Below are 16843 nucleotides of genomic sequence, written 5' to 3' on the forward strand. Positions count from 1 at the left end.
GATTGAGGACTTGAAACTTGGGCAACCCAGGCTCCCTTTCGTCAACACACTAGTACCTTTAAATAGAGACATGATTAGATTATAAAAAAAAAAAAATAGAAACATGATTAGAACATCAGATTCAGGTAGAGAGACCCTATCTTGAGTGAAATAAATTATATTATATAGAGATAAGATAAGATCAAAGTGTATAGCATGATTTAATGATTGCATGCTCAACCTCAGGCTCGGGTCCGGAAGCTCGGCGTATACTCGATCGGCGCACACATTGGTCGTGGGGCTGGGCCTAGAGTCTAGACGGCTAGTTCAAGGCAGGCATAACTCCTTAAGCCCAATTGTTAAATGTAAATTTTCTGTAGTGTAGGTCCAATGAAAATTTAGCCCAATTAGTAGTAATAATTGTAACACTAGTATTTACATGGTTGGTGCCGCCAAGGCCCAGGCCCCAGAGTGATCAGCCCCCGAGAATACATTGGTCGAAACCGTGGAATGGCCACGCCACCAAGGTTCAGATCCTACGCAGTGTCTCTCTGCCTTTCTCCGGTTCTCCCTCTCTTCTTCAGCGCCGCGCGACGCTACGCAGGCTTCGCTACAACTCTCTCTCTCTCTCGGCTACGGCACTTTCTGTCTCCGGTATATCTCTCTGACTCTCTGACTCTCTCTCTCTCTCTCTCGTTCTTATTTTGTTTTCAATTTTTGTAGTATTTTTTTTCATTTGGGGGCCATTCGTTTATGAGATTTTCAGGCACTATTTCAGTATTTTTCTGTGCTTGGCTGCTGATTTCAGTATTTTGCTGTGTTTGGAATTGGATGTGCGTGTGTTTGGATTCTCTCTCGCTCTCTCTATCTTGCTCTGATTTTGTTTTGAAATTTCTGTAGTATTTTTTTCATTAAAGGTCCATTTACGAGATTTTCAGGCACTATTTCAGTATTTTGATGTGTTTGGCTGCTGGTTTCTTGAATGGTTTGCTGTGCTTGGCTGCTGATTTCAGTATTTTGCTGTGTTTGGAACTGGCTGTGGTATTGGTATGTTTGGAACTAGCCCTCAAAACTTATTGTGTTGCTGCCTTTGTGAGATATAATGCTGAAATAGTGCCTAATTCGAAATAACTTCCTTGTTCGAAATAACTACAAGGAAGTTATTGCCTAATCGATATATATATATATAGATGGTGACTGAGATTTTTGTAGTGTTTGCATTAGACATTGGTCAGCAAGGTAATATTAGTTATTTGCATATTTAATTTCTTTTCATTTACTTGTATTATTTCTTGACTACACTATAATAACACTAATTCCTCTTCTTCTTCTCTTTTTTTTTTTTTTTTTTTTTTTTTTTTTTTTTTTTTTTTTTTTTTTTTATATATATATATATAGAACACACACAATTGAAGTTGGATAGCAAAGAAGAGGATGTTCTGACAACGGATGTCAATTCCTATGATATTCCAAATTCATTTGGAGCACAATTTGTTAATATTTCTTAAAATGAGCATATTTGTGGTGTTGTGGGATTAATTCCAAGAGATGGAGTTGTTATTTGAATAGACAATTAAACCTATTAGAGACAATTCCCAAATAATTTACCATGTAAACTTGATACTTTGAAATTTGCTATTTGCTATTTGCTATTATGGAGTTGAAAATTGCTAATCTTTGTGAATGTTTTTATTGAATGGCAATTTGTTAACAATTGAACATATTATGTTTTTATCATATTGTAATTTTCTTATTTTTTTCATTCAAACAGGTTAAACAGGTCGTGTCGAGTTAGTCGGTTATTTTTCGTGTTGTGTTAATGTTTGAGAGTTCAACCCCGTTTATCTAAACGGGTCGTGTTCGTGTTTAGGCTAATCGGGTGACGAGTCATTACGGGTCGTATTCGTGTCAACCCGCCAACCTATTTTGCCACCCTTGTAACCTAACCGGGTAGATTGGTTTCTGGTGCATATGTACCAAGGGCTTCTCACTTCTTCCCTTGTGAAGAACCACCACCTGCATGCTTGGTTTGAATAAAATTGATTGTTTATGAAGCATGACATATCTCTTTTAACAGGAAAAATGCAAGGAGCTCTTCAGTCCTTTTTATCACATGGAAACATCGTAAAAAATTCAGTTTTGCAACACTTTCGTCTGGTGAATCCCCTGATGCAGCCTGTTTTCTTTTCACGCTTCGAGTCAGTTACATCTGCCCGAATGGAAGAGCATGGTTTTGAAAGCACTACGATTGCGGACGTCTTGAAAGCAAAAGGTAAAAGTGCTGATGGCTCTTGGCTTTGGTGCACTATGGATGACACAGTTTACGATGCGGTTAAGTCGGTATGTATCTTTGAGCTTTATGACAAATCTTTCTTTCTTTTCTTTTTATTTTTTATTTTTAAGGTGACAAGTATTGAAATGATTTGACGGTAGCTGATGGAGAACTTGATGAGAATGATGTTTCTGCCTTGCTGAGGTTACGTGTCATGCTCTGTATACCTTAGCAGATTGTTGAAGCCACCCACTCAGATATCTGTGGCAGTTTGTTTGAAAAGGGGTGGAGTCAAGAGATGGGATTGTCGAGAGATTGGTCTGTGGAATCTAAGGAGTTCGCAATGATAGTGAAGGATGGAGATACGGTGTTGAAGCTACAAGAGCGTTGTAGAGGTAAGCTGCGATCGATGCGATTGGACTGGAAAGAAGCGGAATGGCTAATGAAGATTTTTGATGAGCTGATGGCCGTGGAGGACTTGAGGGTCTTTAGGGATGAGTCCATTCGGAGTTTTCCACGTGTGTTAGTCCAAAAATGCTTCAATAGGCACAGGAGTATGATGGTAGAGTTAGACGAGGGAGAGTTTTCGTGCCTGAAGGAAGGAATAGGAAGGGCTAGAACCGGTTCCAGTCAGAGATTCGGATCGCTGTTGATTATGTCCAGCCATTCATAAGGGATGCAAGGAAGGTAATGACAGGGAAACAAAGACGGAGCTTTTCAGAGGTTTTGTTGTCTATGTCGAAACAGGGAGAGGAACTGTTTGGGTCTTTTGCAAAACCGATTGCGAGAGTTCCCAAATGGCTGTTGGGTGGCTCTGTTGAGAATGGTAAGACATTAGGGCCAAGCTTCTCTGCAGATTGCCATGTCAAGGAAGTTGAAGTTGGTCCGGAGGTTCAGAAGTCTGTTCCAACGGTAGGTCCAGTGGAGAGGATTGCCCTGAACAATGGTGTCAGGTTCGAGGCAGTGCAGAAGAAATTTTCAAGTTTCAAGGTGAAAGTTTCAGAAGCAGATTTTTTTGGAGCGTGCTGTCCCTGTTGCGTGTCTGCGGGAGGGAAGGAAAAGTTGAAGAAATCTCTGTAGAAGTTACAGGAGGAGATCAGGATCTGCCTCGAAGGGATCGATTCAATCTCTCGCTCCCCTTGTAGCTGTGGGGCTAGATCATTTGGGTCTACAAGAAACAATGTCTTGGAGAACTCTAATGTGGCCCATTCCAAGAATATGACTGTTAGTCAGCCTAAGACCCAGACCAAGGCTCATTCTAAGTTTTCGACAGGCCAGAAGGATAAGGCCCCAGTTGTGGGTTTTGGGCCCAGCAAGGTGCTGAAAATTTACAGCAAGAAGGCAGTGAAGTCAAGCACTTCTGGGCCTTCAGGTGCTTCATCTTCTTACACAGAGTCTTGCCCTCAATCGAGCTTGTCGAATCAAGCTTCGCCAGTCTCTCCTACACCGCCGGCAGAGGTGCCGGTGAAGGAAGCGTCAATAGTGAAGGAGCCGAGGAAGGTGGAGTCGGCAAGGGAAGGCCATCAGGGAGCTGACATAGCTGATGGGTCTTCTCCGGCGAGCGGTTCTGTGGAACCACCTTCTTCGTCGACGTGGCTGAGCGACCCAACCCTGGGCATTCTAGGTAAGGCGCCGACAGTTCTCCCTGCATGTGCTCGCAGGGAGGTTTCGACCAATTTTGTTCTGCCGGCTCTCTCGGGGTCTACTGCTGGTGATCGTGCGAAGTTGAAGAATCCGACGTGTGGGAAGGGGATGGAAAAAGGGGAGAGAGGAGGTTCAAGCTAGCTAGTTTCTGTCAAGCCGAGGCAGCCAGTGCAGTTGCCTGGAATGGAGGGGTCCGATATTCAAGGAGAGCCTTCTCCGGGGCTTGAGAAATGGGATTTGCCGGGTATGGGACAGGAGATGATGGGGAAGGAAAAGTTTCTGGGCAGAAGCCGCTCGAGAAGCAGGGGGAGATTCCACCGGGTCTTGAGAAGTGGGAGCTGCCAGGCTCGATCCACACTTTGAGGCTGATTGGGGCTTTGGACAGCGTCCATGAGGAGAGTTCTTTGTCTGTATCAGACTCCTTAGCTGTGGTACCTTTTGCAGATCAGGAGCCGATTACGGTGGAGTTTGTAACTGAATTCAGCAAGCTTGTGGGCGTCTCTTGTGATGGAGAAGCTAGGAAGTTGTTGGAGGTCTTTGGGATTATCATGGCTGATACTGAGGGCAATGGCAAGGAAGTGGGAGAGGCGATGGAAGAGGGAGAGGCCTTGGAAGCACATACGGGTAAGAAAGGTAAGCAAGAGCTCAACAACCTTAATTTTTCCATTAATTATGAGGGGCACAGTGGAAGTTCTTTGAAGGCTAGAAATGAGGGGAGGGTCATCGAGTTGTTCAATGAAGCCTAAGATTCTTTCCTGGAATGTGAGAGGCTTGAATGAAAGGGGTAAAAGATTGAGGGTTAGAAATCTTCTTAGAAATTGGAAGGTGGATATAGTGTGTTTTTCAGGAGACAAAGGTGGATTTTATCTCTTAACAATTTTATGAGTTTGTGGGGATGTCCTTATGCGGAGTGGTGTTATGTCCCGTCTAGAGGGGCTTCAGGTGGTATTCTGGTTATGTGGGATAGAAGGGTAGTCACGAAGGTTGAGGTTGCTTTGGGCAGTTTTGTGGCGGCTAGCTCCTTTAGAAACGTAGATGACGGTTTTGTATTGGCTTTTGGGGGGGTGTATGGTCCCAATAGAGACAACATTAGGCGTTATCTTTGGGAGGAACTGGTGGGCCTTATGAGTTGGTGGGATCTGCCTTGGTGTATTGGTGGGGACTTCAATGCAACTCTCTTTCCTAGTGAAAGGTCGGGGGGAGCTTATTCCCGGTCCGCAATGAGGGAATTTGCAGATTTTATTTCGGAGCAAGGTCTTATGGATCTTCCATTAGCTGGGAGGGTCTCTACTTGGTCTAACAAACACCCTTGGTCACGGCTAGATCGATTCCTAGTTTCCCCAGATTGGGAAGTTCATTACCTGGGTGTGCAACAAAAGAAGATGCTTCGTATTTGTTCGGATCATGCACCTATTGTTCTTGATTGTAACTGCTTTTTGGGAGGTAAGAGATCATTCAAGTTTGAAAATATGAGATGTACTAGCCAGGAATTTGGCAATGTGGAAGGGCACATTAAGGCTCGAATGGATGATTTAAAGGCTCTTGATAGGGTGGAGGAAGAGAGAGGATTATCCCCTAAAGATATTGAGAGGAAGAGGTCGCTAGCCAGAGAGTTGGAGACTCTTCTCTTCCAAGAAGAAATTAGTTAGAGGCAAAAATCTAGGATCCGGTGGTTGAAAGAGGGAGATAAATGTACGAAATTTTTCCATCGGATTGCTAATGCAAATAGAAGACATAACACTATTGAGACGTTGATTGTGGATGGCTCTACCACTTCAGATCAAGAGGTCATTAGTATCCATGTTACCCATTTTTACGAGTCTTTTTTCACAGAGAGTCTCATTTGGAGACCGAGGCTAGATGACCTTGATTTTGACATGTTGGATGTTGGTGAGGCCACTAGGTTGGAAGCTCCTTTTGAGGAAAGGGAGGTTTGGGAGATGGTGAAAGGAATGGATAGGGACAAGGCTCCAGGTCCGGACGGCTTTTCTATGGCCTTTTTCCAGGATTGCTGGGATGTGATCAAGGGGGACATTATGGCGGTCTTTGCAGAGTTCCATGATCGAGGTAAATTTGAAAAAAGTCTTAATGCCACGTTCATCTATCTTATTCCGAAGTCTCATGGAGCTATTGATATAAAAGATTTTCGTCCGATTAGCCTTGTGGGAGGGACATACAAGATTATTGCCAAGGTCTTAGCCAATAGAATGAAGAGAGTGATGAACAGGGTTATCTCTAACCCCATAATGCTTTTGTTAAAGGCAGGCAAATCTTGGACTCAGTTCTCATCGCCAATAAATGTTTGGATAGTCGAATCAAATCAGGGTAACCCGGCTTATTGTGCAAATTGGATATGGAAAAGGCTTATGATCATATGAATTGGAAACTTCTTCTCTACTTACTAAGAAGGTGTGGTTTTGGAGAGAAATGGTGTTCCTGGATTGAGCATTGCATCTCGTCTGTGAGATTCTCGGTTTTGATCAATGGATCTTCTTCCGGTTTCTTTGACAGTTCACGTGGAGTGAGGCAAGGAGACCCTCTCTCTCCATTCCTGTTTGTCTTGGTCATGGAGGCTTTTAGTAGGTTGATCGATGCCTCGATAAATAGGGGACTCATCTCTGGGTTTTCAGTGGGAGCTAGAGAGACGGATCAGGTCATCGTCTCTCACCTTCTCGTTGTTGATGACACTTTGGTTTTTTGTGGGGCAGATCCTACTCAAGTAAGAAATATTGGTGCTTTACTTGTTTGCTTTGAAGCTGTTTCTGGGTTAAAGGTGAACTTAGCTAAATCTGTCTTGGTCCCTGTTGGTAGTATGGACAATGCGGGCATGCTGGCTGGTATTTTGGGATGTGGAATAGCTTCTACGCCGTTGAAGTATTTGGGTCTCCCGTTGGGGGCCTCGTTCAAGGTCAAGGCTATGTGGGAGACGTGTTGGAAAAATATGCTAGAAGGCTAGCCTCTTGGAAACACTTGTATTTTTCAAAGGGGGAGAGGATCACTCTCATAAAGAGCACCTTATCCAATCTTCCCACCTACTTTCCGTCTCTTATTCCTACTCCGGCATCAGTGGCAAAGCGCATTGAGAAGATTCAACGTGATTTCTTATGGGGTGGGATTGATGAAGAGTTCAAATTCCATCTGGTCAGCTGGAATAAGATCTGTTCTCCAATCTCTGAGGGAGGTTTAGGCATTCGGGATTTGCATTTGATGAATCAAGCTTTATTGGGGAAATGGTTGTGGAGATTTGCTCAGGAGAAAGAGGCTTGGTGGAGAAAGATTCTAGTGGCAAAGTATGGTGCGGTTTGGGGTGGTTGGTGCTCTAGGATACCCAGAGGATCGCATGGGGTAGGGTTATGGAAGCACATATGCAGGGGGTGGAGGTTGTTCCAATGCCACATTAGATTTGTCGCTGGTCTTGGGTCCAATATCAGGTTTTGGGAGGATATCTGGTGCGGTGACATGTCTCTCAAGGAGGTTTTTCCTGGACTTTTCAATATTGCCACCAATAAGGATGCGTCTATTGCAGACAATTGGTAATGCTTGAATGGCTCTATTTAGTGGAATGTTTCCTTCACTCGCAGGGTACATGATTGGGAAGTGGAGGTCTTGGCCTCTTTTTACACGCTATTGTATTCGCATCCGATAGGCGGGGAAGGGGAGGATAGAATAAGGTGGATCTCTTCACATAAAGGAAAATTCGAGGTAAGATCTTTTTATAGGATCCTTGCATCTAAAGACCCCATTCATTTCCCTTGGAAAAGTATTTGGCGCACTAAGGCTCCTTCGAGAGTGGCTTTTTTTGTTTGGACGGCCGCGCTCAGAAAGATTCTAACTTTGGACAATGTTCGGAAGAGAGGTATTGTGGTGATAAATCGTTGTTGCATGTGTGAATCAGATGGGGAGTCTGTTGATCATCTCTTTCTTCATTGTGGGGTGGCGTGTATCTTGTGGAATGCCATTTTCATTCAGTTTGGCTTGTGTTGGGTTATGCCGGGTAACGTTAAGGAGTTGTTTGATTCTTGGTGGACGGGTGGTAAAACTCGCAGCACCGTTGTGTGGAAGATGGTTCCTCTCTGCTAGGGGTGGCAAAATGGGTACCTGACACAACCCAATTACGACCCGCGGGTACCCGTTACATGATTAGCCGATACACAAACACGACCCGTTTAGCTAAACGGGTAATTGGGTCTGACACGATTATGACACGAAAATAGTCAGGTAACCCGACACGACACGTTTTACCCGTTTAAAATAACTGGGTCTAATCGGGTAGACACGACCCGACACGACCCGTTAAAACCCTAAACTATAAATTTTTTTTTTAAAAAAAAAAAAATTGTAATAATAATACATCCATACATTGTCAATACAAAAAAATTGAGTTCCAAGATATTAAGTCTTAATAAAGGATAAGAAAAAAAAAAAAATGAAAATTGACCGTAATTGCACTCCAAAAGAAATTACTAAACTCATGATTTCACCTAAACTTAAAACAAGCAAGCATACTAACTAAGTTCGTTTATTAAAATAATTTTTAGTATAAAGAAATTTAATTTTGCTCAAATGACATTCCGCTAAAAAATAATTATGTATATTTCAACACAAAATATGATATCTGTAATCTGTTGAAATTAAATGTCTCATAACATAGATGAATTTTGCAAATCATTTGAAAAAAAAAAAAAAAATTAAGGGCAAAAAGCAAGAAGAATGTTTTTAAATTAAAATCATATAATTAAATATTTAAATATAAAAAATGCCCTACCTAAATTTGTTGTCTTAGGCCTCACAATCTATTAAGCCGGACCTACTCGAGGGGTTGGCTTGGACGCTTGGTTACTAGTAAGCCACTTGGCCATCATTGATACCTCATAAAGCATAAAGTCTAAGTAAGGACAAAACTAAAATTTTTATTTCAGAATGATCAAAATATGAATGAGATTGAGGGGTAAAATGTGTCAACATTTCCATGATAGCAATAAAGAAAAAAGATAATAAAAAAAAAAAAGCTAACAAAAACAAAATAATAATAAAAAAAAAGAAACAAAACTCAAAACTACATCAACATTAAATTCATAAATCATTACAAAATACTTGTCCACTTGAAGTCTTGAAGGATCCATGATCCATCCCATGTAATCAAAGATATGAATTATGAAACACTACAAATATGCTCATTTTTTGACCTTTTTTTTTTTTTTTTAAAACCAGGTCTGGTGGGTACTCGTCAAACCCGGACAATAACCGAGTCTAACGGGTACCTACCAGACCCAAACAATAACCGGGTCTAACAGGTACCTGCCAGACCCGAACAGTAACCGTGTCTAGCGAGTCGACCCGCCGGGTAGACCCGCCAGACACGAATTAACCGTGTCTTAAACTGGTAGACCCGATTAAGACCCGAACCCGATAAGGCCAAATTCAATACTTGTTTTTTCGTGTCGGGTTCACGGCTCGTGTCAAAATTGCCAGCCCTACTCTCTGCCTCATGTGGTGCATTTGGAATGAGAGAAATGCTAGATGTTTTGAGGACTCGACTAGGAATATTGAGGACCTCATTCATTTTTTCTTGTACACCCTTTTCACTTGGACTGCTTGTTGGCTAGCACCTATAGTGATCAGTTTCCAAGATTTTTTTTTTATGTTCTCTTCTTCTTTTTCTTCTTCTTAGTCGCTCTCTTGTATACTCCCGGTGTACTAGGGTTGCGCCCCTTTGCGCTTTTGATCTATATATCTTTAATTATCAAAAAAAAAAGGAAATGATTTGACGGGCTTTGTCATAGATGATAGATTTCTAGACGAAATAAGTCGTTTTCCTTTGCAGATGACACATCACAATGTTGGTGCCTTGGTGGTGGTGAAACCTGGAGAGCAGAAATCAATTGCAGGAATCATAACGGAAAGGGGTATGTGATACTTAAAACATTGTTTTGTGTTTTAAGACTGGGGAAAATTTAGTTTTGTGTTCTTTGTGGAATCTTCCTGCAGATTTGCTGGTGCAATTTATGTGCTTGTTTTTCTGTAGGTTGTAACTGTTGTGTTGATTTCTTAGCCTTCTGTGAAGGCGTGTAAGCTGGGTGTTGTTTGTTTGATTGTGTTTGCTTTCAATGAAATTACTCATTCATCCAAAAAAAAATGTGATGAACTATATTGGTGCTCAGATATTATGATACGAAGGGTTGCCTTTGGAGGTTGATCTCCTATATGGTATAACAGAATATATATAGTATGGTCCACCAGTGCCTGAAGTAGGTGAATTTTACTAGGATTTGAATATGGTAGGTAAAAAATTTCAGCTATTCTGGCTTCTATTAAAATTTTATCTCCTCGATTGATTTAAATATTTTTGAACTGCAATGCTGATATTCCATTAGATGTCATTGATATTATTCTCCATTTCCATATCTAAGGCATTCCTTTACTAGGATTTAAGTGTATTAGGTAAAAGGTTTCCTCATGCTTTTTACTCAATTTTTGTTCATTTTGTATCTATTGTAAATGATATGTACACCCAACAACTTACAGTGTGGAAAAAAATGATAAAATTCTCCAAACACCTGGTGTGCTTGTTTCATTTTATGGTATCGGAGCATCTAAGACTCACGTCACCTGTCCGAAATGACAAGTCTCCGCACATCATCTTCTTCCTCTTCCACCCACACCACATAAGCACGAAACTTAGTTCGTTCATCCCTCACCAACCTCTTCAATTTGCAAGACCTTGTCACAATTAAGTTAACCTATGAAAATTACCTCCTTGGGCAGCATGTCTTTGAATACATTGATGGCACTGCCCCATGTCCTCTACAAACCATTGTTAATCCAACACTGGCGAACGGCGAGCCTAGCATAATGATGAATCTAGCATTTGTGTAGTCGAGCCAAGAAGATCAAATGATCCTTAACACCCTTGAATAACTACAAATCAGGTTTCAACCCCAAGTCAACTACACAATATCAATAATTATCACAAGATAAAATTATTGAAAAGTAAAACATTCAAACATCACAAACACAAAAGCAATGCAAGGTTTTTGATTATGAAGTAGAAACCCTTTGAGCACCTCAAAGGTAAAATCATTTTGGGGCAGTCAAACTTAGGATATCGCTATATTGAAGAAGATTAAAATACAAGCATACTAGGAGATCGCTATATCTGATGAAAATACAAGTAAGCTTGCAACCCATCTAAATACTTGTACCAACTGTATGAACAACAAGCTCCCTGCTTGCCTTTGCTTTAGCTCTTCGCTAGCCAATTTTCTTTGAGTACCTCTCCTTACTGACCCAACAATAGACTTTTTGCAATAAAATGATGCGTATGGTGCGGTTTGAAAAAGAATCAAACTACAAGAGAGAGAGAGCTCTAAACTTTGTTCAAATCCTCTCTTGGAACATAGATGATTAAAGCAAGATCACTTCTAGAAGGGTTCTCTATTGAGTGTTCTTAATATTCTTCCTTACCTCGAAAATGGGCATACTTAAGAATATATAGGGTCATGCAAAAAACCTCAAAAATGCCTTCAAAAAAGAACAGATCACGTTAGGACTTGAGGATGTCCCCTTTTACGTCAGGACGTAAGCCAGGGTTTTATTGTTAACTTCTCTAACACAGTAGACAACGTCAGCATTTGCAGGTGACATCTAAGTGACGAAGGTTTTTCTGTCTTCAATTTCGTCACCACTTGTAGGTGACTTCCAGGTGATGAAAATTTCCATCTTCAATTTCGTCAGCACTTATAAGTGGCATGTAGGTGACAAAAGCTTTTGTGTTCAATTTCTTCAGCACTCGTATGTGACGTCCAGTTGTTGTTGGCACACAGTAAGCAACTAGACTTTGACATTTTACAACCAAGTTTTTTTTTTTTTTTTTTTTTTTTTTTTTGACATGTGCAACCAAGATTTTGAGCGTTGAATGAATCTAATTTTTAAGACCTAACAATCTCTTCCTTTGGCTATTTGGTGCCAAAACACAATTACAAGTAATTGACAAATTACAAGCCTAGCCCTAGCCTAACAAACTGCTACTAGGCTTTGGTTGATGGAAAATGTTAAAGTTCCTGCTCTTTGAAGACAACAACAAACTCATCACACTTACTGAAATATGGAGACAGAAGAAAATATGGAGCACACATGATTATTATAGCCACACTTAACAAAAATGATATCCATTCAGTGTCAATACACAAACAGACAGTCACACATGAAAAGATATCCATTGCTGCCCGCAGAAAACTCTGAAACCCCAATTTTGTGACCTCCCAAACCACTGCCAAAAAATTAGAAAAACTGCTAAAAACCCACCTCAAACAGTCTCAACCATCAGACCCAACAATTTCCCATTGCGCTGCCGCCGCCACCCAACAAATAAGGCCACCACCATGCTACACTGTAGCACCCATCGCACAGCCCGCTCCACCCAGCATCTCAGACACGCTGCCAACCACAGAGCCATCGCACCTTTCACCTTCCCCACCTTCTCTCTGCCAACCCACCTCCCAAACAGCACCACAACAGCCACCGACAAGCTCCAGCTGCAAGCCTGCCCCCCTTTTTCTGATGTTGATATTTTTCTATAGAGAGCTGTGTTCTGTGACTTAGGAAGAACAAAAGAAGAAAAAAAAAAGCGTTTATGGGCTCCGTCAGGGTTGAACACAAAAACTGAGTGTAAAGAAGACCATTGCCTTTGACTTCTGGTTACTTGTGCGTATCCTTTGGTGGGGCTTTAACTGAGGCCCATAGTAGCAAGCGCACGAAGCAGTGAGCGGGCCAGACACGTGGCAGCAGCAGGCTTATCCAGACATATTCATGGAGATTCATCAGTCCGGCCCATATTATTTATCCTATGTTCAGCATTTCAAAACTCGCGTCAAGTTTTCTTGAAGTAGGAGAGAATGATGCAGAACTGCAAGAGTTTATTGGTCCTCTAGTTTTATTTAGGTTTTAATGTTAAGAAATACTGTAATGAAAGGCACATAGGATTGGGTTACTAGATTATGTTTTATTTAATTTTTGTCAGTAAGTTATTTTTGTAATTCAATAAATGTGCATTGCCATTGCTCTAAGTTATGTTATGGAAGTCAATAAAATTATGTTAGGTAAGCTAATAAATAGGTGTTGCCCGAGGGTTTAGTCGGAGTCTATTTAAGGGTTCTTTCTATTCTGATGGAGTTAGATTTTGATGATGGAATAAAGTTATGAGAAAATGGTTCTCTCATCCTCTTCTCCCCCTCTTCCCTCTCTTTCTCTTCTCCAGCTTCTTCTCTCTTCTCTCTTTCCCGGCTTCCCTCTTTCGTGGCTTCTTTCTCTCTTTCTAATTTTTTCTCTCTTCTGATTGCTTCTTTCTACTCTCTTTCCTCATACTTTCACCCTGTAAATTTTTTTTTTTTTTTTATTACAGTTTGCCTACATCATGGTGCCTGTGTAACTTACCAATGAAAAGGTTTGTGAAATAGTCAACTTAGCTAGCAGCTAAGTAAGAATATACTTGGGTATTTAAAAGAGTTTAAGGAATGAGCTCTTTCTATAGCTCTCGAAAACCTTCAGTGTGAGATGTCAGATTTCCCCTGGCTGTGATCAATTGTCGGGCTTAGTTGAGATGACTTGCATATCTCATCTGAGTCCAAAATTGACTCCATAGTACAATCGCTGGTGCCATGAGGGATATGTGGGATTTCACTGGAATCTTTCTAAAAACTACCATGTTCACTGCCAAACAATGGGAAAGAATTGGATGTGCAGAACTACCTCCTAGGTTTGGAAGTTTATGTGCCATATCATGGTATTCCAATTATTTATTGCGGGAACATAGACATTATTACCCTTAAATGTAATGTAAAAGCACAAGTGGCTGCACATACTGTGTGAACAATGATTGGAAGATATATATTTGTACTTGTTTAGTTAATCGGGTCCTTTATTTGGTGATGTATTTGCAGATTACCTAAGGAAAATCATAGTACAGGGAAGATCATCCAAGTCAACCAAGGTTGGGGATATCATGACTGAAGAGGTATAAGTCTTCTCCCCCTCCGTAAGAAAACATCGTTCTTAGGTTTTTGTCCATTGTCTATCAAAGTTTGTTTACATTTTCCTCTTATGCGTCGAACGACTTTTGATGGCATATGCTATAAACGGTGACCACAGAACAAGCTTATCACAGTCACACCTGACACAAAAGTTCTGCGGGCAATGCAACTGATGACAGGTACTGTATACTGCTTCTCATTTTTTATGGTTATAATCTCTCTCTCAAATCAAAGATACTATGAGCCTGAAACTCATGTTTGGGTGGCAGATAACCGAATCAGGCACATCCCTATCATTGATGAAAAGGGGATGATAGGCATGGTGTCCATAGGAGATGTGGTCCGCGCTGTAGTGAGCGAGCATCGGGAGGAGCTAGACCGCTTGAATGCTTATATTCAAGGAGGTTACTAGATGATGATGACAATGGTGATAACGCTCTCGCGTTGGCTGTCAAATGTTACCTGCTCCTTGACCACTAATAAGCTTGAGTACCTTTGTAAATATGGTGTGCTGTGTGCAATTTCTGTTTTCTGGTTCTCTATGTTTCAGATGTGGACGTACGGATACCAAAGACCAGCATAAGGTCTACAAGCTAATAATAAGCACTGGAATGTTGCTTGAAATATCTGCTGTGATTACTTGGCGCATGGTGCGAATGACTCAGTAGATGCTTATTGGTAGTTTGATTTCCTAGGCAGCTGAAAACCGCTTTTGTAGGCAGTTGAAAAAAATTGCTAACCATCTAAGACAGTGCGTTTAGTGGTTTTAGGTTCAAGAAGAGGCGATTAATAACTGTTAATCGCCTACCTTTATATATAGAATATATTTATATAAAAAAATAATATATATATACACCAAAACATCGTTGTTTTGGTTTTTGGTTTACATGTTATAAACTATATTTTTATCTCACAATTATCTTATAATGTTGACATTGTCATCTCAAATGTACCTTCAAATTTTTTTTTTTTTTTCAAGTAATATTATACACCATATTTTTATTGTACAATTATTTCACAATGCTAACATGTTAATACCAACTAGCTCTTGGAATTTTTTTTCACAATGATTAATCCGGTTAGTTAAAGTTGTAGGTTAAAAATGTAATTTCTAACATTACTCTTTTTTTAAACACTGACTGATCCAAGAGTTTGTTGAAACTGTCACATTAGCGTCGTGAGATAATTATGAGATAAAAATGTAGTTTCTAGTATTACTTTTTTCTATCTCATCCTCCTAAAACACAGAATCAGTTTGAATTTGCGATTTTGAAACCTTAGAATTTTTTATTTTTTTTTTTTTTTTTAAAAAAAAAGTAATATTATAGACCATATTTTTATTCAACAACTATTTCACAATTCTAACAAGATAATACCAACTAACTCTTGAAATTCTTTTTCACAATGATTGAGCCAATTAAAGCTATTGCATGAGCATTATGGGGTATAGTTGTAGGCTAAAAATGTAGTTTTTAGCGTTACACTTTTTTTAAACAATAATTGATCTAAGAGTTGGTTGAAATTATTACATTAGTATTGTGAAATAGTTATTAGATACAAATGTAGTTTCTAGCATTATTCTTTTTTGTCTCATCTGCCAAAAGCACAAAATTAGTTTGAATTTGCAATTTCAAAACCTTCAATTTGAAAACACGATTTTAAAAACGTAGTTAATCATTTGATAAAATCACAATTTGACCTTTAAAATCATAGTTTATCATTTAAAATTGTACACTTTTTAAATGTACCCTATTGCATGCAATTTTTTTTACATTTTAAAATAGTAATTTTAAAAAAAAAAAATTACATTTTCAAATTATAAAGTTTCTGCAATTTAATTTAAAATCAAAATTGTTTTATTTTAAATTACAATACCAAATGCAGTCAAAATAAATGAGTAATGCTATCTTCTTTTCTTTTTTCTTTTTTTTCCAATAAAGACCTATGAGCAAAGAGTTGCCAGTTATGATAAGGACCCAAGTCTCTGTCTACCTTATTAGTAATTGTCTTAGTTATTGAAGGTGGAGATGCTGCATCTGCACTGCTAAAACTTGTGGGGAATGGAATGGGAATTGGGGTGGGGCTGGCTTTCCCTTGGATGTATTTATACTTCCAAGACTCCTAAACCTAATAAAACAAAGACTCCTAAACCTAATAAAACACGAAATATAGACTCTTAAAACCCTAACTCTAATAAAATAACAAAATAAAGTCGGTTTAATAAAACAGATGCGGCTACGCATTCAAACGGGACATATGGCTGTTCGAACGGGAACTACTAAAAGCGTAAAAACTGGAATTTAACATATGGCCGTTCGAACGGAACTTCGAACGGGGTCTTCTGCCAGCTCCCTGGAATCCTCTCAGAACTGCACGTTCGAATGGCCGTTCAAATGATGGCTTTTGTTTGGCTATCTGATCTGCATCACTAACCGAGCCGAGCGAGGTCGAGCTTGCTTCGTTTAATATTCGAGTTAAGATTTGTATTCACGAAGTGCCACATTTAATAATTGAGTCGAACACAAGTCGAGCCGATCCAGAGCGAGCTCGCGAGCGGCTTTGCTCATGAACACCCCTATGTGCAGTATAATTCCTCTATGTATCTCTCTCTCTCTCTCTCTCTCTCTCTTTTTGTGATTAAACTCGGGGTCTACTAGCCTAGTCAGAAATAGCCGGTACTTGTTTGTGAAAATGTCTGATCAAACCATTTTCACTTGTCTGATAAATCCAACACTTTTACCTTTACCCCCCTCAGGCAAATCAGTGTGCTTTGTACTACGCTTGCTTGCTTAAGAACATAAATCAGATTAGAAAGGAAATAACTATTTTCCCATAAGCATTATTATGCCTTCATAATTTCAATCTTATCTAAAATGTCCTGATTCTCACAAGTTTATATAACTGCTAGAAGAAAGATTTT

General features: G+C 39.9%; 1 protein-coding gene and 1 long non-coding RNA gene across 2 annotated transcripts; both read left to right on the forward strand.

Moving 5' to 3' along the window:
* The first annotated feature begins 486 nt into the window (after positions 1-486).
* Positions 487-14547, forward strand: LOC132173720 (CBS domain-containing protein CBSX3, mitochondrial-like). The gene is made up of 6 exons (XM_059585304.1): positions 487-633; positions 2057-2319; positions 9720-9801; positions 13834-13907; positions 14042-14102; positions 14193-14547. The coding sequence occupies exons 2-6, from the start codon at positions 2062-2064 to the stop codon at positions 14333-14335; spliced, it is 618 nt and encodes a 205-aa protein (XP_059441287.1). The 5' UTR covers positions 487-633; positions 2057-2061; the 3' UTR covers positions 14336-14547.
* On the forward strand, positions 9812-11717 carry LOC132173721 (uncharacterized). Its single transcript, XR_009439342.1, has 2 exons — positions 9812-11597; positions 11682-11717. It is a non-coding gene; the product is annotated as an uncharacterized LOC132173721 (long non-coding RNA).
* Positions 14548-16843: the final 2296 nt, after the last annotated feature.

Source organism: Corylus avellana, chromosome ca3, assembly GCF_901000735.1.
Source record: "Corylus avellana chromosome ca3, CavTom2PMs-1.0".
NCBI lineage: Eukaryota > Viridiplantae > Streptophyta > Magnoliopsida > Fagales > Betulaceae > Corylus > Corylus avellana.